This window comes from Larus michahellis, chromosome 3 (genome assembly GCF_964199755.1).
Source record: "Larus michahellis chromosome 3, bLarMic1.1, whole genome shotgun sequence".
Taxonomy (NCBI): domain Eukaryota; kingdom Metazoa; phylum Chordata; class Aves; order Charadriiformes; family Laridae; genus Larus; species Larus michahellis.
Genome location: NC_133898.1, coordinates 130455350 through 130478455, shown reverse-complemented (window position 1 = coordinate 130478455; position 23106 = coordinate 130455350). Strand labels below are relative to the sequence as shown.

At 55.8% G+C, this 23106-nt stretch overlaps 1 protein-coding gene across 11 annotated transcripts in view; it reads right to left on the bottom strand.

The window, feature by feature from the left end:
- Window positions 1-23106, bottom strand: part of NCOA1 (nuclear receptor coactivator 1) — a 185750-nt gene that overhangs the window by 9731 nt on the left and 152913 nt on the right. For all 11 annotated transcript variants that reach the window (XM_074582241.1, XM_074582245.1, XM_074582242.1 and 8 more), the window contains 9 exons: window positions 22105-22284; window positions 20917-21012; window positions 19909-20049; window positions 18865-19012; window positions 16810-18154; window positions 11405-11588; window positions 8295-8480; window positions 4970-5096; window positions 441-609 (listed from right to left, as the gene is read on the bottom strand). In XM_074582241.1, coding sequence (XP_074438342.1) covers window positions 441-609; window positions 4970-5096; window positions 8295-8480; window positions 11405-11588; window positions 16810-18154; window positions 18865-19012; window positions 19909-20049; window positions 20917-21012; window positions 22105-22284 — 2576 coding nt within the window. The remainder of the gene's footprint in view (window positions 1-440; window positions 610-4969; window positions 5097-8294; window positions 8481-11404; window positions 11589-16809; window positions 18155-18864; window positions 19013-19908; window positions 20050-20916; window positions 21013-22104; window positions 22285-23106) is intronic.

Below are 23106 nucleotides of genomic sequence, written 5' to 3'. Positions count from 1 at the left end.
TATTAGGCAGCACAACCCAGGCTCAGGAATCCCAGGCTGTGGGATTCCAGCTGGAAGGCTCCTCCGTGCCCTAATTCCCCCCGGTAAGGTGGGGAAGCGGGACAGCCTGCCAGCTCTCCCCGTTACATGAGCCGCCCGGGGCTGAAACCGCTCGGCCGCCTCTTTGCCAGGCTGCTGGCTCCCATGGGGGATCGCGTTTGAGAAGCGGAGAAGCGAGATATTGTATTTCATGGGGCTGTTTTCCAGCTTTTTTGGCGGGGGGAGAGAACGGCGGGGTGTTAAGTATCGTCTCTCAATCTGATGCGCTTGTGTGTTCCCACTCACATCTGGCCTCCCGTTACCACCAGATGTTGGAAATCCTCCTCCACGCTCATGTCAAGCCTCAGCCTCTGGCCCCGTATGTGACCTCCAGTAAGTCTCGGGAGTGGGTCTCTCTTTACCTGGACCAGTTTGTCGATCCCAAGCGCTCGATCCAGCTCGGCCAGCTCCGTCTCGTCTTTGCCGCTGAGGAAGGAGACGAGCTGCTCGAGCAGGGCTTTCTCGTCGTTCCGACCCTCCGGCGTGGTGGGAGGACACAGGAGCTCGTCCAGCTGCGAGGTGATGCACTGGCTGCAGAGAGAAGAAGCCAAGAGGAGGCACGTTAAGGTTTACGAAGCGGGGAGGAGGCTGAGCTGGGAGATGCTCGAGCGACGCAGCCCCCGCAGCCACGGGGACTCGCTCCCACCCCACTGCATCGTGGATGCAGCCTCGTCCCCCGGCTCCGACACCGGCTGAGCCCGCTCAAGCTCAAGCCCCGCGCCAAAACCTGCTTGTAAGGATGAACCTCTCCAAGAAACGAAGCCCGGACAGCGTTTTGGTGAGGTTTGGGAAGAAAACTTTGGTGCTTTTGCAGGCTTTGCTTCCCGCAGGCATTTTTGGGCAGGACAGCGGGAGGCAGAGCAAAACTTCTGCCGGCACGAAAGCGGGGCGGCTTGGATGGAGCCGGAGCAGCTGGAAGCAAAGCAGCTGAAGGCAAAGGGGAACCTTTGAGCTGCAAAAATAAGATTTCTGCAACGCTCGCTCAATATTCTTTGGGAATAAGATTACTATGTAATGAGAGACATTCCAATGATGTGACTAATTGGAGTCAATCGGATTTGCTGGGTCTGACACGACGAAGAGAGCCGTGGCACATCACGCTCGCAGCGAGGCACAAAGGCGAGGGCTCGAACATGCCAGCAGTTCCCAAGCAGCAGACATGTTTATCCTTTTAGCTCCAGATGAGGACCAGATGTACAGTAAGGAACTGAAGCCAATCCGACCGAGACCGCTGCAGCCAACACACGCAGCCTAATCCAGGGAAAAGAGATACTCGGCCCTGGGATTTCTTAAATTGCAGAGTGGGAGCAGAGAGGGAAGCAAGGAGACAGAGGTGAAAAGCAGGGCTGGTTTCACGCCACAGCCCGGGTCCCTGCTACTCGCTGCTTGTACCAAACCCAGTTTTTCGGTGCCAAAACCAAAGGACCAAGTTTACTGCACAGCCATCGCTCTTGCAGAGGGAGGGGAGGACAGGCTTCTTCTCCACATGAACAGGCAGAGGAGAAATTCAGGTGGGCACCATCTCTTCAGCCCATGCCGGACCTCTGTCTGGATGGCAAAAGTTGGTTTATAAAGAGATGGTGGGGACAATACAACCTTTACGTAGTAAATAAACCTCCAGCGTGTCCTGCTTTGCAGCCCAATCCAGCTTGCAGAGCCTTCCCCACCCCTCCTCTCCTCCAGCACCGTGCCATGGTGGGGTTCAGAGCTGTCTCCAGGCAGGTAACGGGGGGTGAAGGAGATCTTGGACGGCGTGCATCATGTCCCCAGTTTTCTATCCGAAGGTTTTCTATCCCCCGCAATCATTCAGACTTTTTTTAAGGCAAAAACTCTGATTCTGCATGCGGTGAGGAGGAGAAATACAGCTACTTGCAGAGATGGTGTCAAACGCTGCTTGAGGTCCTGTAAAACATCTCCCTGGCATGGCCTCCAAGTGCTGCTCTGAAAGGGCGCAGGTCGCTGGCCCTGCACAGATGTCCTAGAAACCTCCAGCATCTCAGACAGCACGGGGTGCCAGCGCTGAGGCAACCAAATCGGGACCCGGGTGGCATGTTTGACCTTGGGGGATTAGAGGAATGCACGCGAGAACAGCGACCTGGACTTGGTTCCAGAAGCCTTGGACCTCACCCAAGGTGTCCCTCTTCTGCAGAAGACACAAGAGCACTTGTGCCTGAGAGGGGTTGTTGTAATCGCTCCGCTTTATCAAGAGGCAAAGGCACAGGAGGATTTGGGGAACGTGAGAATTAAAAAAGGCAGCTCCAGTTCCCCAGGACACCCAGTGCTGGGAGATGTGGGCACCTCCAGCTCCTTAAACAAGGCCAGGACCTCAGCCCACTTCTGGCTAACATGAACCTCCCAGCTGGGAAAACTTTACAACCCTCAAAGCAAAAAATCTGCTGGTTTGATCTTAGCTGAAATAATTATTTTCGATCCTGTAATATTTGCAGTCCGCAGGCACTGTCTGCTCGCTCCGACTGTGGTCTCCGTCGGGTGGTCAGGCGGCTGCTGGGACTGTAGGCATCTCCCAGGATGAGAGTGTCTTCCGCTGTTGTAGCATATCTGCAGGTCTTGAGGACCAAAGTCCAGAGGCTTTTCCCCAGAAGAATCTCTTCTCTTGGCTGCAGTGCAAGCGAGGTTTTGTGGTTGATCACTACGCCACTAGATGGAAGTGGTTAGATCCCACCAAGATGCTGCCAAGGCAGGTCTCACCCATGGAGCTCCATCAGATCTCAGGAACCAGAGGGAACTGAGCTGTGAACCGGCTTCTTCCAGTGTTGCCCCTGCCCACCACCTCTGGCAGGAGCCACCTCTGCCCAGAGACCCCAATTCAGGAGGAACAGATGCTCACCAGGACGAGCAGCCCTTCACCTCTCATTTTGCTGTCATCTCATGGCCCCAGTCCATGTGTTGGCTCTACTGGTGGCTCCACCGGTGGGGAGCCCAAACTTGCTGCTGGGAGCCGATAGAGCCATGGGAAGTCCCACCACGCAGCATGGTTTTTCTTGCCTTTTCCCCCCTCAAAGCCGAGAAAATCAAATACTGCCTTGTGAAACTTTACCCAGGCTGCAGTTTTAAAGCGTGGTTGAAACCAAATGCAGGAACTGTGCGAGATTTGTTACCTCCGCATCTCACCAGGCTTTGGGTAGGTGTCGCTGATCCACCGATCTGACCTTGCACCTTGTCTCCTGGTACCTCCTCTGCCCTGAAAACCACCCCTGGGAGCGACCCCCTCATGTTTTCCCCACCCGAGGAGTCCCGGAATGCTGCTGCCCAACATCTCGCCTCCTTGACACCTGCACAGGTCCCAAGCCTTCCAGGCCAACCAAACCCCAACCTTCACGCCAAAGGGTGAGCCAGAAGAAAATCCAGCTCCCTTCCTCCCAGCTGTGCTGGCTGGGGCGACAAAAATGTCTCCAACCAGCCAGTCTGACCCAGTGCCTGGAGCACAGGGCTCCCGAGTAAGGTACGGTCATTTTTACCCCATAAGCAGCGTTTTAAGGAACATTTGTAGCTTAAAAAACAGATTGATTTTTCTAGCAGCTCTGCCCTTCGCCAGGTGTGCCCCACGGATCTTTTCCCAACAAAATAATGGCACCGGCAAGGCTTAAAAGGGAAGTTACTTCCTTGTGGCAAGGGCTCGGGCTGATATAAATGCTCAATTAAATGGGGATTTGTTTTATCTCCCAGCTCTTTCAAGCAACAAGAGGCTAAGTCTTTCCAGCAGAAGTCCAAGATCCAGTTGCGGCAGCGGAGACCGCTTAGGAAACTCTCTTCTTGGGCTGAGCGAAGAGCTTTTAGAAATTAATCCAAATTTAGCCCCGAGAAAAAGATGTTTGGCTACCGGCTTGCTCAGATACAACTCCTACATGTGTCTTCTTCACGACTGGAAAACAGAGATTGAGCTCATCTGCTAAAGACTTTAATTAATAGAGGAAATTCTGCCTCTCCGCAAAACAGGGCCGGGCTTTGGCAGGAGGATCCGTGCGGAGCTCATCAGTGCTGGCTCTTAAACCAGGCACCTGAAGCCCTCCCCAGGCCAGGAGGAAGATTCACCTCCTGTCCTCATCAAATCCATCTCCACAATCTCTGCTGCCACGGCGAGGACTTTGGGGTGCCCCTTGCCTGGCAGGACATCGACCGCCAAGCTCCATCAGCAGGGCTCGCCACCCTTCTGACCTCCCGTCCCAAAATATCTGACCCACGGTCTCCTCCAACCCATTTATAGCCAAGGAGTGACCTTGTATTTTGGACAGGGGATGACCCCTTGGCTGCTCCATGGGGCACGGACCCAAAAAAGGTGGCCAGAGGACCGGAGGGGGTTATTTGACCTTGGATTAAAGCTGTGATCGTTTTAGCTGAAGCCAAGCACATGGGGACTGCAAAACCACAAAACCATCCCGTGGTTCTCCAGATCCCACCACTGCCCTTGGCAAGAAGGGTTGCTGGAGAACATCAGCCCAAATATTGGCTGTGGCACTGGCAAGGGATACTGGGGATTTGCAGCATCCTTGGCTCTGCCATGGATATACGGCCATTCCATGATGATTCTATGATGATTCTACGACGATATGGGATTATTCAGGTCCAGACATAGCCTGGACGTCGCCCCCCAACCCACCTTCCTTGTCTACTCACATGCTTGTCCCTAGAGAGATAACGGATGTCATCTCTCACACTGTACCACCCTTCACATCCCGTGTCCCAGCACTTTATGGCACCATCAGCAACCACCACTGCTGAACGGTGATGGGCAGTCATGCTCGTCCCAGTTTGCACTTGCCGGGCTTCCAGGCAGGCAGCAAAGCAAGGCCACGTCTCTTTGACGCAGACAGGAGACATCCCAATGTTCTCCTGGGAAAGGTTGGAAAACCACCAGCCCCACAGTACTTACTCTTCGGGTTTATTGAGCGCGCCTCGATTCATGGCCGCCATGCTGTTATCCGTCCAGGGGATCTGCTCCCCCATTCCCGGCTGTCCAAACTGGTGATCCGGCACCCCCATCTCCAGCTCAGGCATTCCTGGGGGAAAGAAAGAGGATGGGGGGAGGAAAAGTTAGTGCGTGGGCAGGACTCGGGCACTGCCGGGGAGACTGGGCAAGCTCAGAGCAACGGGATGCCAACGGTGTCCTAAAACATCCCTAAAAGGGATGCCAAAATTCACCAGTTAGGGCTCTTTTCAACCCAAAGGTAGAGCTATCAGGTGTGGTTTCCCAACCATTAATCATAAGCACAAGCTTCTGGGTGAAAATCCATGCGGATACTGCACACCCAGCAGATACATATGACCCTGCGAACCCAGCATGTGCAAATGCTATAAAAACGTTTCCCTTTTCAGCACATTTCTAGCAAGATTTTCAAAATTTAGGCAAGTTAGAGGGTTTCTTCTTGAAGGCAAATTGTTACTACCACGGATTTTAGCTTAAAAAAATAGCCCACACCCATTAGCATCTTCTGCCTCTCTTCTGGAGAAAAGTTAATTTGCAGAAGGAAAGGAGCCAACGCAATTAAATTAAGTTGTAGCAGAACTTGGAGCTCGAGCCCAGGACAGAGAGATTTACGAGGCTGGAGACTTTACATCATCCCATTTGAAACTGGAATTGGGACCGAAGATCAAACGGCACATCAGCTGAACCAGCCCGTGGAGATCCAGGAGATGGAAACCGGAGGGGTAAGCACATTTCTGGCCGGGGTGGCATCTCCGTCACGTCGGGATGGGCTATCGGTGGCCGCCCCTATGCCAAAACCCTGAGTTTCTAAGAGATTTTGCTGATGAAGGCGGTTGCCAAAGATGAAAATCTCTCAGCTGTGCCGATTCTTTTCCCAATAAAATACATTATTTGCTTGATTACCCAGTGCCTGGTGTCTTCGATGTTGTCACAAGGAGCCACCAGCTTCACGTGCCACCCGGACCATGGGGTTTGTTTCAAAAAAGAGAAAATAAGAGCCCTAAGGGGAAGGAGGGGTGGGAATTCCAGTTCAGGGATGCTCCGCACCCCAGTGCACGCACCGGCATAGCAGCTCCTGCCAAGCACTCCTCTATTTCTCAAAATTCCTTAAAAAAAGCCTTAAGGTTGCTTGGCAACAGGCAGATCCTGGCGGTGCCAGCAGCGGCCACGGCAGCTCCAGCCAGGCCGAGGAGGCTCGTGGCACAGTCGTGGTGCAGCCCGTCCCCAGTCCTTCCTCGGCTCGCCCCACAACGGTCCCCAGGCTCACTGATGCTGAAGGTCACAGATTTTCCTGAGCACTGGGTGTGGGTGACCCTCCTCGAGGCAGCCGGTCCCGGCCGTGGCTTAACTTGTACCAGGGCAGGATGTAAAATATTACGTAGCTGCAACTGCTGCAACGACACAATGCGCAGGGCTGAGCTCTGCCTCCCCTCCTGGAGGAGCCTCGGAGGAGGATGAAAGCTCTCGTGTGATGCTGTCCTTGTTGAGAGAAGCTGCCCAAACCAGGAGCTCCACGTGATTCAGAGGGACGGGTTGTGTGCAGGGATACCTGGAGTGACGACGACCCGGCCAGGCGCGTCCTGCATCCGTGGGCTGGTGGGGACCGTGGCAGTCCCACCCCAGTGCGGGGCCAGAGCCGTGCTCCGAGGTGAACGGTATGCGGGATGCAGGGCTGACGCTCTCCTGGAGCCTGGCCACCATCAGAAAGGGGACATCGGATGAATCCGGTAGCTTTTCTAGTCCCACGCCACAGTCATGAGAAGATGAGATCTGGGTCGTTTACTTTCTGCACCTCATCTGCACTCAGGCTGTCACGCAGCCCCACTCCCCTACTGCCTCTTCCAGATCATGTTTAGCATCCCTTGATGCATGGAGGGAAACGGAGGAAGGCAGAGAAGCAGCATCCAGAGCCCTCCAGAGCCCGGGCTGCCAAAATGGTGAGGTCTGCGGTGTTATGCCCTTGGCAATTTCAGCAAGGTGAGGTGAGACTGTTGCTTCTGCAGATCTCCTGACACACCACCCGTGCTCCCAGCCTTGTGGAAATTAAACCTCACAGAATCACAGAATGGTTCGAGTTGGAAGGGACCTTAAAGATCACCCAGTCCCAACACCCTGCCCTGGGCAGGGACACCTCCCACCAGCCCAGGTTGCTCCAAGCCCCGGCCAACCTGGCCTTGAACCCCTCCAGGGATGGGGCAGCCACAGCTTCTCTGGGCAACCTGGGCCAGGGGCTCACCACCCCCGCAGCAAAGAATTTCTTCCTGATATCCAACCTAAATCTCCCCTCTTTCAGTTTGAAGCTGTTACCCCATGTCCTACCTTTACACTCCCTGATCCAGAGTCCCTCCCCATCCTTCCTGTAGGCCCCCTTCAGGTACTGGAAGACCCCTATAACGTCTCCTCGGAGCCTTCTCTTCTCCAGGCTGAACCCCCCCAGCTCTCTCAGCCTGTCCTCCCAGCAGAGGGGCTCCAGCCCTCCCAGCATCTCCGGGGCCTCCTCTGGACCCTCTCCAACAGGTCCACTTCCTTCTTGTGCTGAGGCCCCAGAGCTGGACGCAGTGCTCCAGGTGGGGTCTCCCCCGAGCGCAGCAGAGGGGCAGAATCCCCCCCTCGCCCTGCTGCCCACGCTGCTGGGGATGCAGCCCAGGCTGCGGGGGGGTTCTGGGCTGCCAGCGCACGGTGCCGGCTCCTGTGGAGCTTCTCACCCATCAACACCCCCAAGTCCTTCTCCTCAGGGCTGCTCTCCATCCATTCTTCACCCAACCTGTGTTTGTGCCCGGGATTGCCCTGACCCAGATGGAGGACCTTGTACTTGGCCCGGTTGAACTTCATGAGGTCGGCATGGGCCCACCTCTCCAGCCTGTCCAGGTCCCTCTGGATGGCATCCCTTCCCTCCAGCGTGTCAACCGTGCCACACAGCTTGGAGTCGTGGGCAAACTTGCTGAGGGTGCGCTCAATCCCACTGTCCTCGACCAACGCCAGGGGAACCTGAGCTGCTGTCACCGCTTGGGTGAGGGATTCAGCCTCCTCCAACTGCCTCCCCGGGAGCTGGGATGGACAGAAAAGTCTTTCTTTTGTCTGAAATTACACCGATGTGAAAAAAGAGAAAAGAACAAACACGGCTTGGAAGCTCGCTGCTTGTGAAAAGCTGCTGGTGAACAGCGATACTCGAGCTCCACCCTGCAATGCCTTTTCTCCCCTGGGACCTCCTGAAAAGCCGGAGCGTAACCCGGAGAAGGTGGAGAGGAGCGGATGCCGCGGCTGTACGTACCTGTGTCGGGCGGGAAGGGGTTTGGTGCGGTCACCGTGCCCCTGCCCTGCTGGGACGGCCCGCGGGCGTGCGGGCTGCTGCCGTTGCTCGCAGGACAAGGAACCGGCCTCAGCTGCGCTGGCTCCAAGGGGTCGCAGAACTCAAAGGGGGGCCGACCAGCCTGCACACCCTGCCCGCTGGGCATCGCTAGGGATTCATCAAGTTATTAAAATAAAAAGAAAAGAAAAAAAATGCACAAGTCAGTTCTCTCCCCAAGGCTCGTTTCAAGATCCCCATCGCTCAGCAGATTCCTCGCCCCGCCGGGAAGGGAGCCAGCGTGGGTAAATTTGGAGGGCAAGAAGGGGCTCGTGGTGGGATGTCACCTCGCCTAAAGCTGAAAGCTCGGTCCCAGGTGTGGCTCGGTCACCCGCAGCCACCCCGGGGAAGCATCCCCAGGATCACATGCGATAGGTGACACAGCTCCTGCGTGCTGGGCCACGCTGTGTGAGGGTACGGGGATGCAGGAGCCACGCTGGCACCCAAAAACCAGTAGCAGGAGCTTAAAATAATCAGCTGGGCGTAACAATTAAAAATAATCAACCAGACATAAGAAAGGATGGGGTGGGGGGGGATTGCATCCACCTAAGGTATATAGAGAGGTTTCGAACGCTGCTAAAAGGAGGGTATCGGGACCGGAGTGAGAGCCGAAGCGCAGCTCCCTCGCTCCATGTAGCCACATCAACCAGGTTCTGCTCCCTCCGCGGGGGGCCCCGGAGCAGGAGCCGCGACCCCCCCTTATGCCTGGCAGCAAGTTGGGAGCCTCGGCAGCGATGCTGCCCGTGCTGGCCTCCTGCCTCCGCGGCCCTCATCTATCACCTGCTGGCTTTAGATCAATTAAAATGATGTTGTTCGGCCTCGCGTTATCCTAATTTTTATTTAGACAGGGTTTTTTGCAAGTTCAGGCGCTGTTTGCCATCAGGGAGCACGTCTCAACTGCTCATGTTGAGCTGAAAAATGAACGTAAGAGGCAGCCTTGCAAGCGGGTGGCCACCAGCTGTGGCTGTTGGCAACCCCTCTCCCAGCCAGCAGCACCACTGAATCCTCGGGGACCGGCTCGGGGTGCGTCGCTGCCGCCCCGCAGGAGTTAAACCCGGCGGCAGCGCCTTCAGCGAGGCTCGCGGTGGGTCTCCCGGGTGGTAAGTGCTATTTTAGAGGCTGTAACCCAGGAGGGCAGCAGTCGGCATCCCAAGCACTCGCACTGCAGCCCCTGCCACAACCCTGCTCGTCCTCCCCACCCACTTGGAGGCAGGATTCCCTCTCCTCCGAAGGGAAGAAGCCCTGCTCTTAATTATGTCGGAGCATTACGAGTGTCCCCGCTGCTGAAGGTACCAACCCTCTCAGCCCTGGGACAAGCGGGTCCTTGGCAAGGAGCTATTAGGTTTGAGCAATATGCTTCGGCGCGATGAATTCAGCTCGGAGGTGATGGGTCAAGTGGTCCATGGCTACAGCCGCGGGGCTGACAGCTCCTGTTCACCTCCCAGACACCTCCCCGCCGGAGGAGAGGCACAGCACGGCTCCCCGGTGCCTCTGGGCTCAACGCAGCCGTCACTCATCACCCTTCCAGCATCCATCTCTTACGCCCGACCCTGTACACCTTCTGTGAGCCCACGCTCCAATTTTTGAGACCCCAAACTCCTCCCCTGCGACTTCTCGCAGGCAGGGCGACATTGCAGCCCACGGCACTTCGCTCCGGAGCCCACCTGCAGCTTGCAGAGGGTTTTTGGGGGGAGTTACAAGACCTGCAAACCATTGCTCGGTGACACGATGCTGTGCTGCCCTTGAAGGGTCTCCCCTTAGTGCCCAGGGTGGTTTCACCCCTTCTCAGGGCATGGTTTGGGCCACGGTCACACCACCACGTTGCTTTTCCTTCTCCTACGATGCTCGAACCTTTTTAAAGGCTCTGTTTTTGCAACCCAAGCCCCTCCAAAAATATCCCAGAGCTGCCCCGCGGGCTTCTTGCTGGGCTGGGACCCAAAATCTCCTCATCTCCATTTGCCGAGCAAGTAACAGGACGATTATCCCTCCCTGGGTAGGATACGGACCAGCAGCTAACTGGTTTATACTGGGCCCTGTCCTGCCGCTCGCTCTTCCTTCCCTCTGCTCTGAAAGCTGCACTTCAGCATTCGAGACTCGGTGTGATTTGCAGCGGCAGCGATACAGGGATGCGACAGATAATTATATCCATGAAAAATGAAGCGTGGGACAGGAAAAGCCGCATGGGGCTGGGATCGGCTCCGGCATGTTGCCATGGGGATGCTGCGGTACCAAAGGGGACAGACGAGCATCCCTCACGCCACCGGGCTTGGGGCTGGCACGGGGACATCCATCACAGCAAGGGTGTGGCGCGGGCTCCGACCGAGCACGCCGCGATGGCAGGAGCCGCTGGGTGCAGTTATTTGGGCAAATTTATGCTGCGAGGGGTAAAAGCTTGCTTTCCCCGCGGCAGATGCGGGCAGTTTGGGGGGAATAGCTGTGCCTGCAACTGCCCAGCCCAGGGGAGCCCATCCCGAGGAGCCCCAGCTTCAGCCTCCAGCCATGGGCTCCACCTAAGCTTTTGCTACAAAACACCCTGAATTTATTATTTGCCCGCAGGCTCCTTCAGGAGAGAAATCCTAATTTTCACTTGGGTAAAACTGCTCGCTTTGGAGAAAAATCAAGTTTGGTTTGGTTTTTTTTTTTTTTTGGTACCTAGAAAAAACTCCTGACGCTACACCGGGGCACACCGAGTCTCAAACCCCTGTCTGGAAATAACAGCGATGCTTTCAAACCTCCAACGCCTCCGGCTGAGCCTGCCTTGCTCCCTCGCCACCGCGCAGGTCTCGCGGGGACGGTATCCTGTCCTCTTAACCACGTCACCGCTGGGTTTTTTTGCAGGGGACCCACGGGGTTCAGCGCCACCACCTTTGCACCCAACAGAAAAGCTCAGGTCCCCCGGAGCATCACCACGGCCGGATCCGGGATGGTGATACCCCAGGAGAGCTGGTGACGGAGGAGACTCTCCCCTCCCACCCCTTGACAGGGACCCTGTTGTGGGGGGCGAGTGCCGGTGTTCCCCGGCGGCGGACACATACGGTTGAGTCCCGTGGGGGCTCTGGCAGCGGTGCTGGGCTGCAGGGGGGCTGCCAGCATCTCCGGTTTGACGGTGACACCGGCCATGCCGCTCTCGCTCCTCTCCGGTCCGCACAAGCCGGGCATCTGAGCCGCCTTCTCCAGCGAGGGCAGGAGCTGGTCCAGCTGCTCCAGTTCGGCAGCAAACTAAGGAAGGAAAAAAAATAAAAAAACCACGGCTGGGTGATTCAGCCCAAAGAGCGAGACCGAGCGCCGCTTTCACAAGCACACAGCCCCCCCACGCTGCTCCCCCCAGCCCTTCGCTTGCCGAAACACCCAGCATCTCGCATGGATGGAGAACCGGCCCCGCATCCCTCTGCCTGGCCGGACACTGAGCCTGGGGGGACAAGGACTGTCCCCCCCCCCCAGAGCTTGGTCCTCAGTGACAGCTTTGAGATGCTCACACGCTGCAATTAGCATAATTATTAACAGTATATATAACCTCCAGCTATTTAAAACGGGAGATAATTTGCTTTGTTAATACACATATGCTTATGCTGAAAGTATAATAATGAAAAAATGGCCTTTTCTAAGAAACAGAAGTGACTTTTTGGAACAAGTGTCCAAAACCAACACCGGCCTCGGGCATGTAATTACCCTCAATGGGGTAGTAAAATATCATTCAGCTTTTCCAGCCTTCATCAGCGCTAAGAGTGGAAGAGTAGAGGTTTAGCCCGGGGACCCAAATAAATGGGAAAGTTACTGGGAAAGGGATTTGCAGCAACGGCTGTAACAGCGGCGCTGTAAAGCAGCAGGTTGGGATTAAAAGGGCTGAGATAAATGAGCTTTGGCTAAAAAAGAAAAAATATCTCAAGGGAAACCAAACGCGTTAAAATCTAAGGACGCATACTGCTTCCAGAAGAGCCCCCCCTCGGCGTTAGGGAAAGCCTGGCCATAAACACGGGGTAATTAATAGAAAACTCGATAGCACGAGGGAAAATCTTTGCATTTGATAAAGGGAATGAAGCTCCGGTCTGGAGAAGATGGAGAAATTGGGCAGGAATTGGGATCCTGGCTCTGCCCTTCCCCGGCTCACGTAGCAGCGTTAAAGACCTCTCCCCACGGTGACCGCTTTGTCCCTTGCCAGAAGAAATCATGGGAAGCTTCTCCCTAAATCCCAGCCTGGAAATATTTCGTATCTCAACTAAAAGCCTCCAAACCGGTGCCATCCCAATTGCCACTGCAGACGCTTCCAGTTTCACCTCCACGGATGGCAAATGGTACGAAGGTCAGAGAATTGCCAGGACAACCGCAGCGGTGGATGGACCTTGGGATGGACCCTCCAACAACGGTGGCTCCATTGGAATCACGAGCCCAGTCCTGCACCCGAGAGCCGAGAGACCCCGCTCACGCCCCTCACCGTGGCACACATTTCCTTCTCGACCTTCCCTGCTCTTTCTGCCCCTTCCCTACACTCTCACGGCAGCACCGGGGCAGATGAATTGGTATTTTCAATACACATGACAGGCCACGCGCTGGTTTTTCCTTTACAGCAGCGTTTTGTGAATTAAATGGTGTTTAGACAACACTGACGACGAAAAGTGCCCCACGAGCACTTTACAATTTATACAATTTATGCAAATTACAATTTATAACGGACTAACCAGTCTTTTTCTTTCCCCCCACCCGTATCCTTTCCATCAAATCCTAAGCCCAGAGCTCTGAGAACCAGAATGTTCTCCTAAACCCTGTCTCACAGAGAGAACTAAATGCAGCAAATTCAACTCCTGCAGCAGGCTGCACCTCTCAGCTCTTCCAAATAATGCAATTTCTTGGCCAAGCAGCATTTCTTTAAAGCTCAAGTTTGCAAAACAAAGAGAACAGAAGCAAATGGGAGACATCCACGGTAACGAGCGAGATACATCTTGACTCCATCTCCTCCAGCAGGGAGGTCATTCTGGAGGCGGAGGGAGAAGAAGGGCACAGAGGTACCCAACATGGACATGAAGTGGAGATAAAACAAGAGCAGTGAAGTCCTTGCGTTGCTCGCTGGGTTTATGACGAGGTTGGAGGACGGAGAGGTGGGAACGAAGGACACATGGCGGGAGCAGGGCGGGATCAGTTGTTTTCTGGAGCACTTGAACTTGCACCTGGAATCTGTGCCCACTTTAACGGGTATTTTATTTCTCCTCCATGTCCAGAAAACACATGGCTGGAGAAGCTGAGGCCATCCAGTCTTGCTCAGAGAAAGCTCTGATCTCCAGGACCTATTTCTGTCCCCAAATGGGCGAGAAAACCCACGGCACGAGGGATGGAGGCTCAGGGTGGCTGAATATTTCTGAAGAGCTGCTTCTTCCCCAAACCTCCATCTCCTGGCAGAAACAAGCTTCCAAAACCAGAGACAACCAAAAGGCAAACCAAGGGACAGGATCTTATCTCTGCCCTTCATCCCTCGCCCAGCCGGCTCATGGGATGCCCCACATGTGAAATCAGCTCGGCGAAGGGGAAAGAGGTGCTTCCAGGTGGTACCCAGCCAGCAAACCTTCATCCCTGGCTGGACCTTCCTGTAGAGCGACTTCTCCTCCCAAGCCATCGACTACTCCCTGTCATCACTCGTCTTTTTTTCTTCTTTTCGAGAAAAGGATTCTACCCTGCTTGTGAAAACAAGCTGAAATGCAGATTCAGACCGAAAAGCAAACGAAAAAGAAGGTAAAACTTTATTCTTCATGGAATCACAGAATGGTTTGGGTTGGAAGGGACCTTTGAAGATCATCTGGTCCAACCCCCTGCCCTGGGCAGGGACATCCTCCACTAGATTGGGTTGCTCAAAACCCCGTCCAACCTGGCCTTGAAGACTTCTAGTGGTGGGGCATCCATGACTTCTCTTTGGACCCCACCATGCACGCGCGGTGGAGCTCTGCCATGTGCAGGCAGCATTACCTGCTCCCCAGCATCATGCCCAAGGGCAGAGAGAAGACAATCTGACCTGAAGGAAAAGTCTCCTCTTCACCTAGCTGAAGTTCAGCTCGTGCCTTGAAGCACAAGGATGAAGAGCCCTTCCAAAACCCTGCTCAAGCTTTTCCTTCCATTATTTTTTAACTCTTGTAATTCCTATTAGCTCTTTCCCAAGTCCTACCCAAATATTTCTTGTTCTCACCCCATGAACAGGTGGCTCGGAGCAGACCTGGGGTGTTTCCATAGGATACATCCAGAAAGGAAATGACTCCTCCAAGGCTGAAGACATGCTGCAGAGCCTGCCCCACAATTAACGTTGCTCCTAATTGACATTTTGATTTTTACAACAACCACACATGAAAACAAAAATCCAGCAGGTGCTAGATTTCATTTCCAATGGCAGCTGCCCCTCCCCACGCCGCACCAACGCAGCCTGTAAGAGAAAACACGTGGAAACGAAACTCTGTCCTTCGCTGCTGAGCAGTGAGGGGTTGTTCACTCCTCGGAAAATCCATTTTAAGACTCCGCAAACCCCCTCCAGCCTCTTTTGTTAACTCTTTGGAAGCACTCGGTACGGTGCAATGTATAATCCTGACACTCTCCAGCTGCCTGGGGAGGGATACTTGGAACCAAAAAGCCACGAAGGAGCCTAAAAATGCTCGTCTGCTTCCAACAGCGCCAGAGAGGGGCTTACAAACGCATCCAGGCTCCAGTCATCCAAGCTCCGCGTGCCTGTTTGCAAGCAGAGCACAATTAGCTAGCACAGCCTCGTTAAAGTAATAGGGCTTTCTGCCCTCTATGAAGGATGGTGCACCTGGAACCAACACTGATGGTCAGCAAGGAGCGCGTCTGCACCCCCGGCCGGCAAGTGGATCCTGCACGTGGATGTCTGGGAGACCAGGCAAGCAAAGCTCTTCCCATGCCCTGGCATTTTGCCTAATTTCAGCTACAACCAAGCTCCTCGACACGCTCCCAGATCCATGAAAGTAGGTTGGGGTGGCTCCATCCAAGAGCCTGCGCATCTCCCAGCAGGATGCAGGAGCACCGCGGTGGGAACCCGGCTCACCGGTGGGTACTGGTGGGTACCAGGTTCACTGCCCACCTGCAAGCTCCAACGTGCCTCCCAAAATAAGCACATCTTGACTTGGGTCTTCCTAATCTGGGGGCAATTTCCGTTAATGTAGATGATGGATCTCAAATGGGAGATGATGGGGGAGGACGTACCATCCAGCGAGCTGATGATACCAGGAAAGTACATTATAGAAAGAGGTAAGGAGTTCGATTCCCACTCGCCTATAGGATAACCGACCGCGACTTCCGAGCCCTTAACCTTATTAAAAGACTTATTGCGTATTTGTCATTCCAGGCTCTCCGAACGCTGTTATTCATCCCGTATCTCCAAACGCCGGCAGCCGTATTTGCCGCAGTCAGTAAGGAGGCGATCAGCCCTGCTCTTCATGTCAGCCGCTCTCTTCTCTTTGCTTAAAAAGGATTAAGCAGCTTTATCCATGTTACCATCTCCCCTGGCTTTCAAAAGTAAGAAATCTCTTCTATTCATAGCTGCGTGTAATGAATATTTATACACCCAAATCTCTATTGCAGAGATCTGTCACTGGATTATTCAATTTAATAATACTTTTAGGATAAGTAAAAGGCCCACATAATTGCTAATCTCAGCCAACAAGAGGGCGAGGGATTGAAAATTCCCTGGGACACGAGCCCTGAATGTGCCCAGAGATGCAGAATTAAGAACCTTTTTGCGTGGCAACACGCACGTGGTCTTCTCCTCACTCAAGCCCACCACCTGCAGCGATGTGCTGCGTCTCTTTCTCATTTTTATACACCTCAGTAAAGTTTCTCCCTTTCCCTCCCACCATTGCCTTGCAGATCTGAGCTGCCAAAATGTGAAACATCTGGACAAAAGGGGATAGCACTGGTGCTGGAGAAGGTGGCACCAGCATTGGGAGGTGGCACCAGCACTGGAAGAGCGTGGCACCAGCATTGGAGGAGGTGGCACCAACACTGGAAGAGGTGGCACCAGCATTGGAGGAGGTGGCACCAGCACTGGAAGAGGTGGCACCAGCACTGAAGGAGGGGGCACCAGCACTGGAAGAGGTGGCACCAGCATTAGAGGAGGGGGCACCAGCACTGGAAGAGGTGGCACCAGCACTGGAGGAGGCGGCACCAGCACTGGAAGAGGTGGCACCAGCATTGGAGGAGGTGGCACCAGCACTGGAAGAGGTGGCACCAGCATTGGAGGAGGGGACACCAGCACTGGAGAAGGTAGCATCAGTGCTGGAGGAGGTGGCACCAGCGCGGAAGGTTGCGGCAGCCACAGGGCATCTCCCCATGCTTCTCCCAGCCCCACCGCCTTGCTGTGGAAGGAGCATGCCAGCAGTTTGGGGGCAACTGCCCCCAAAACGCGACTTGTTGAGAGCATCCCGCCAACGTGGCTGCAGATGGCTCAACTCACCTGGCCTTGCGTCTCCAGCTTGACCTCCTCTGCGGCAGGAGGTTTGGCAAGCGGCACCGGGGCCGTGTTACAGGGCTCCATCTGCTCCGTCTTCTCCACCTTCACCTTCACGTCGTCCAGGCTCAGCGCTGGGGCTGCAGCGAGCTCCTTCTCGTCCTTGTCCAGCAGATAGCGCAGGAGCTGGTGATCCTTGACATCTTTTTTCTTCAGCGCGTCTGGCTCCAGTTTGATGTCTGGGGTTCCTGGCAGTTGGCTCTGAGCCGTGGGGGTGGTGGCAGGGTTCGGGGCATTCTCCTTCTTCTCGTGCTCCATGGCCAGAGTGGTAATATCGGAAGGGCTGCCCTCCTGAAGGAGTCTATGCAAAATCTTGTGCCGCTCGGTCAGCGAGCTATGGGAGGAAGGGCAGGTGCTGCTGGGAGGGTTGCTGGAGGCCAAGGTGCCAGCGGTGCCCGCGCAGGCTAACGAATCTTTGCAGCTCGTGTCCGCATCGGCGTGCCGAAGCTGCTGCTCCGCCGTGGTGGCCAGGAGCTGGACCAGCTTGTGGCTGGTGGCTTGGGAGCACTTGCTGTCCCCCTCTGAGAGCCGATCGCCGGCGTGCAGCATGCCCGAGTCCAGCGGTTTGCCATCCCCTGACCCACCGTCCGACTGGATCATCTCGCTCAGGATGGAGGCGATCTCTTTGCTGTCCTTGGACTCCGCTTTCATGGGCTGCATGGCGAGGCGGCCAGGCGAGCTCTGGGAGCTGAGCTGTCTCAGCACGGGGGGTGGCGTGGAGTAGCCCACCGGCGTGCTGGGACCTTCCGTCAGCCCCTGCATAGAGTTTATGGGGGCGCTGGGAAAGGGTCTGGCGCCACCAGTGCCACCGCCGCCCCCGCTGCCGCTGTTGGCCATGCCCACGGGGGAGTGCATGGTGGGCATGGTGGGCGAGAAGGGGTTGCTGGGCACTCTGGGTCGGGGCACCAGCCCTGGGCTGACCCGATGCCTCGGAGACATGAACTGTGGTGGGGTAATCCCTGGACTGTTCATGGGGGAGCTATTGAGGTTCAAAGTGTGGTTACTGTTCTGGGGACCGGCTTGTCCCTGGCTTAAGGCAACATTGGCTCCTATCTGGTTCCCAGGTGAACATCCAAAGCTGGTTTGGCTGGTGCTGGAGTTGCTGTTGTGGAGGCCGGCGCCTGGCTGCTGGTTCACGTTGGTGGCCAACATGCTGCCATTGGAGGGAGGGATGGAAGGCGGCAAGGCCATGCCTTGTCCCGGGGAGATGCTGGGGTTCAGCGAGGGGCTGACCCGGGGAAGGGACATCGCGGAGTTAGTGTTCTCCTGGGGCGAGAGCATGCCGTGATCCCTGCAGGAGATGAAAAGGAGAGGAAAAGTCACCGGAGGCTTTGCCCAAACCTTTAGTGCTGCTCCGGCAGCTCCTGCCCCCAATCCATGCTGCAGAGCTCTGAAGCCTGGAGAGCAGCAGGTCGCAAGCCCTGGTGGTCTCAACCTTCCCATCTCCACCAGCACTTTCTGGATCCATTTCAGCGGCACGGATGGAGTGCAGCAGCTTTAGCATCTCTCCAGAAATGTGAGGCTCCTTGGGACTGCAGCCACTCACCAGCTAAACCCCAAAGGCATCACCTTCTCTAGGTCTTACATTCCCAGACGGCTGGAGGAGGACCATGCCCCGACAGCATTCCCCTCCGCCCCAGCCCCCTCACATTTCCCCAGCATGGCCCAGGCCCACAGCCTCACCTCCCCCTGTCCCGCCAGTTTGTCAGAGCCTCTCCCTCCCCAAATATTTTAAGTTCTCCAGGGCAAGGCAGAAACCTGAAGCATGTCTATAAATCTCCACCTGAACTCTCGGGGCCACCTCTTTGCAAAACAAGAATAATCCAGAGCAACAGAGCTGCCATCAGGCTGGTTTTCAGCTCCCTCATGGGAATCACATCTCCAAACCAGCACCACAGACCACCAGTGGATCCCCTTCCACAGTAGGGAATGGGCCCTTTGATTCCTGGATTGCCCACCCGGGCACTGGCATGGCTCGGTAGCGGCAGGGTGGGGACGTACCTGTCGATGACGTGGATGCCCATGATGAAGGGCTGCATCTCCGGGCTGGAGGGGTAGCAGAGCTTACACTTGGTGTGGGCGCTAAGCACCGTCCCGTCGCTCAGGGTGAATCGGTACGAGGGGCTGAAGGCCGTGCCGCGTGTCATCACTGGAGGAGACAACCAGAAACACGTCAATTCCCTCAGAAACTCCAGCCAGAACCCACAACACCCTGCAAGCACCAGGAGGAGGATGGAGAGAGCAGTGAGGGAGGACCTGACAGGTCAACCACCTTCCCAGCAAACAAAACCACAGGCTGCACGTTGGCTAGCCCCGCAGACCCAGAAAACGAGAGGGTTACGAATAACCACAGCGGCACAGAAATCCTCCCGGCTGCTCCTCCAGCTCCAAATCCGCGTCCTGCAGTGGGTAAATCTAAATCCACCCAGCACCGTCCTTGAGTGCTCAGACCTTCCGAAGGGGCTGTCACTCAATCACCAGTGTACGACCCACAAGCTGACGAAGCCCAGCCAGGCTGGGGGGGTGCAGCAGGACGCTGCCCGCTGCAGCCCTGGCAGAGTTACAGCTCCCCGGAGCCTCAGCGACCTCCTGCTCCTGCCTCCTGCCTTCCTCCCGATCCCTGTAGTGAGCATCTTCGCCAACACAGCAAAGATGCTCAGCAAAGAGCCAACGCAGCAAAGATGCTCATGAAAGAGCCGAGAGAGCAAAGACGCTCACAAAAAGAGCTTCCGCTTCTTCTGCTCAGACACCGAGGACGGCGTCTGCGGATGGCACAGGAAAAAAAAAATTAAAATAATCACATTTCGCTCATATTTGTCTCAATTCTATATTTCCTGAAGGGTGAGAGGGAACCTCCCGGCCGGAGGAGCTTCTCCAGCGTTAGTCAGCCCTTTCCCCTCTCCCTTTGGCACTCTGTGATTATTACTGCAGCATTTGTTTTTCCAGAACGCATTTATCCGGCAAGGAGGACCACGCTCCGGCTTCTCCTTGCAGCTCCCGCTGCTCGGCAGGAGAGCGCGCCAGCGAGGAAGAGGAGCCCGTTACCTTCTTGAAAGAGCTGTTTGGCGTAAGATGGCTCTCTGCCCTGAGGCTGGAAGAAAGCGTAGATACATTTCCGCACCAAATCCTCCCAGCCCGTCCTGCCGGCGGCTCTCAGGGAACTGGTGTCAATGGAGATGATTTTACCTGGGCGGAGAGAGAGAAGCCACGTTACTCAAGCACAGCATGAGAAGTCCCTCAGCACACACAGGTCCGTAAGTGTGGAAAAATGAAGCCCCGTCCTATTTGGCGTGAGGCAGCAGTGGCAGGAGCACACATGGATGTCCTCCAGAAGGAGATGGAGATTCAAGGAGTTTGCTCTGGAGCACACACCGACCTCTACACACACCTTGGCCGGCCGAATCGGACACAAAACCCAACAAGAAGCACCTTTGTGTGAAGGGACCCTCGCTGCTCCAGGGCTGAGGTCCCCAGATTCACATCCTCACCTGGTGGGACACCCTGCCAGCCACCGTGCCCACACCAGGGGGTTCTCCAAGCAGGACCCGCTGCCTGCTTTCTCCCTCGACATGAAACACCAGGCAGCTCTGCTGGCTGTTTTACAGCCATGGGCAGGGAGCAGGGAGCAGAGAAAACATGCATTAAGGATTTTCAGGCTGCAGGGAAGTCCAGGGTGATGATTAACTACCAGAAAGAAGGTCACCAGAATGGTTAGAAAGCAGTATTTGGCCAAGAGCAAACCCGAATCTGAAAGCTGATGACTGTTTCATTCCCATCAATCAGCAACCTCAACCGCACCCCAAAATCCAAGGGAGCAGAGAGGGGCTGCGTGCAGGGCGTGGGTCTGGTGTATGGGACCACTTGAGGCGTCAACTCAGTTGAGGGGCCTCCAGTTGAGGTGTCAACCACGTTACTCCTAGCAGGCAGCACTGCCATTTGCGAGGACAGGACCGCACTCACGCTATGGGGTCCTGCACTGCACCGCCGGCCTCTGACCCCTGGGGACAACAAATCCTCCGGAGCCAGGACTCCCCGGCATCGCTGGGATGTTACCTGTGGTGTCTTGCTTGGTCACGAAGGATTCGGAAGGGGTGACGGCTGCCGGTCGAGGTAATCGTCTCGCAATGCATATCAGACACGACTGGAAATCTGCCAAAGCAGGAGAAGGGACCGGGAACACGAAAATCAGACGTTACAATCACCGCTTGCAATTTAACATTTTAATTAGAATACCACTGCTGAGCTTGATGGCCACGTCCTGCCCTGGAAGTGTTTACCCCAAGCAATCCTCCGGCCCTTCAAAGCAAGTAGGCTCTATCTAAATTCCATAAAGTTTGCTGGAAAAGAGGTTTCCAGTGCTTGGAGAAATTAATTGTACAGGCTTTTTGGATCTGGCAGTATTGTACAATAAAAGTCAGCACTAAAAGCCAGCAACTGTCGGCTTCAGGCAAAGTATTTGGTCATAAAATACCATAATTTATTCCTTCCAGTCATGATCGCCTGTATAAACTGCGATGGATTAATCCAGCTAATGCGCTGGAAAATAATAGCTGGGACACCGAAAGGAGAGTTAGGCCACTTGCAGGAAAGCGACGGTCCCCATGGCGCTGAGGGACCCCTGCCCGTCCCGAGTCCCCGGGCAGAGATCTGCCTGCAGGCAGCTCACTCAGCCCAAAAACGTGCGGGCAGCACCGTGGTCTGGCAGCGGCGAAGGCACAAGGTGTGGTGTCGGGCACCCACGTCACTCGCTGGGAAGGTGCTGCAGCCAGAGAGCTTTGGTGGGTAATAAAACATTGCTCCTTCCTTAAGGAATACTGACTGCAAGCAGCTCCGGAGGACCAGAGAAGCCGGGATGGCCGGAGGGCATCAGCTTGGAGGGGAAGGGGGAGCGAGAAGCTGCAGCGAACTTCAGGCATCTCCCCGACTGTCTCCCCCGTGCCGGGCATCGTCTGCGCTGGACCAGGAATAAACCAGTCCCACCAGGCAGCCCTGTGGGGTGGTGGCTGGTCCTCCTCCTGCCTGCCCTGCCATCCCCACCCCAGTCCTCCTCCTGCCTGCCCTGGTCCCCGCTTTGGTCCTTCCCTTGCCTGCACTGCCACCTCCACCCCAGTCCTCCTCCTGCCTGCTTTGACCACCCTGGTCCTCCTGCCTGCACTGCCATCCCCACCTTGTCCTCCTCCTGCCCGCACTGTGGTCCCCACCCCAAAGGCAGGGTCGGAAGCAGAGGATGCTCTCCCCTACCTTCTCCTTCCTCCTTGAAGGACTTGGGCTGGGAGACGGTGAAGCACTGCATCACCTCGTAGCGCTGACGAGCCTCCTGGTTCTCCGCGCCCGGCTCGTCGGGCGGCCGGATCAGCATCCTGCAGCTGAAGGTATGGCTGTTGCGCCTGGTCGCTTCTTGAGGCCAAGGGACTCCATTCACTGGGAGAAAAGAGAAGAGTTATTAGAATCACAGAACCATAGAATTGCCCAGGTTGGAAGGGACCTTTCAGATCATCAAGTCCAACCATCAACCCAACACTGCCAAGGCCACCACTACCCCATGGCCCTCAGCACCACGTCTGCCCGGCTTTTCAATCCCTCCAGGGATGGCAACTCCACCACTGCCCTGGGCAGCCTCTTCCAATGCTTCACAACCCTTTCCAGGAGGAAATTGTTCCCAATATCCATCCTAAACCTCCCCTGGCACAACTTGAGGCCGTTTCCTCTTGTGCCATGGCCTGTTCCTTGGGAGAAGAGCCCGACCCCCCCTGGCTACCCCCTCCTTTCAGGGAGCTGTAGAGAGCCAGAAGGTCTCCCCTCAGCCTCCTCTTCTCCAGGCTGAACACCCCCAGCTCCCTCAGCCGCTCCTCACCAGACTTGTGCTCCAGACCCCTCACCAGCTCCGTTGCCCTTCTCTGGACACGCTCCAGCCCCTCAAGGTCTTTCTTGGCGTGAGGGGCCCAAAACTGGACACAGCCCTCGAGGTGGGGCCTCACCGGTGCCCAGTACAGGGGGAAGTAGGAGCTGTGCCATGCCCCCCCACCCCCCGGACTTCCTGAGGACCCGTTGGACAAGGGGATAGAAGGAAAAGCACCAGGATGGGGGAAGAAACCAGCTCGTTGCCCAGGTCAGGGACGAGCCGAGAGCGGAGTGGGGGCACAGCCCTCCCCGCCAGGACACCTTCAGACCTGCTGAAGGGCCCGTGCCCAGACCGACACCTCCAGCCAGGCCCTAACAGCACCTCCAACCCCAACTGAGATC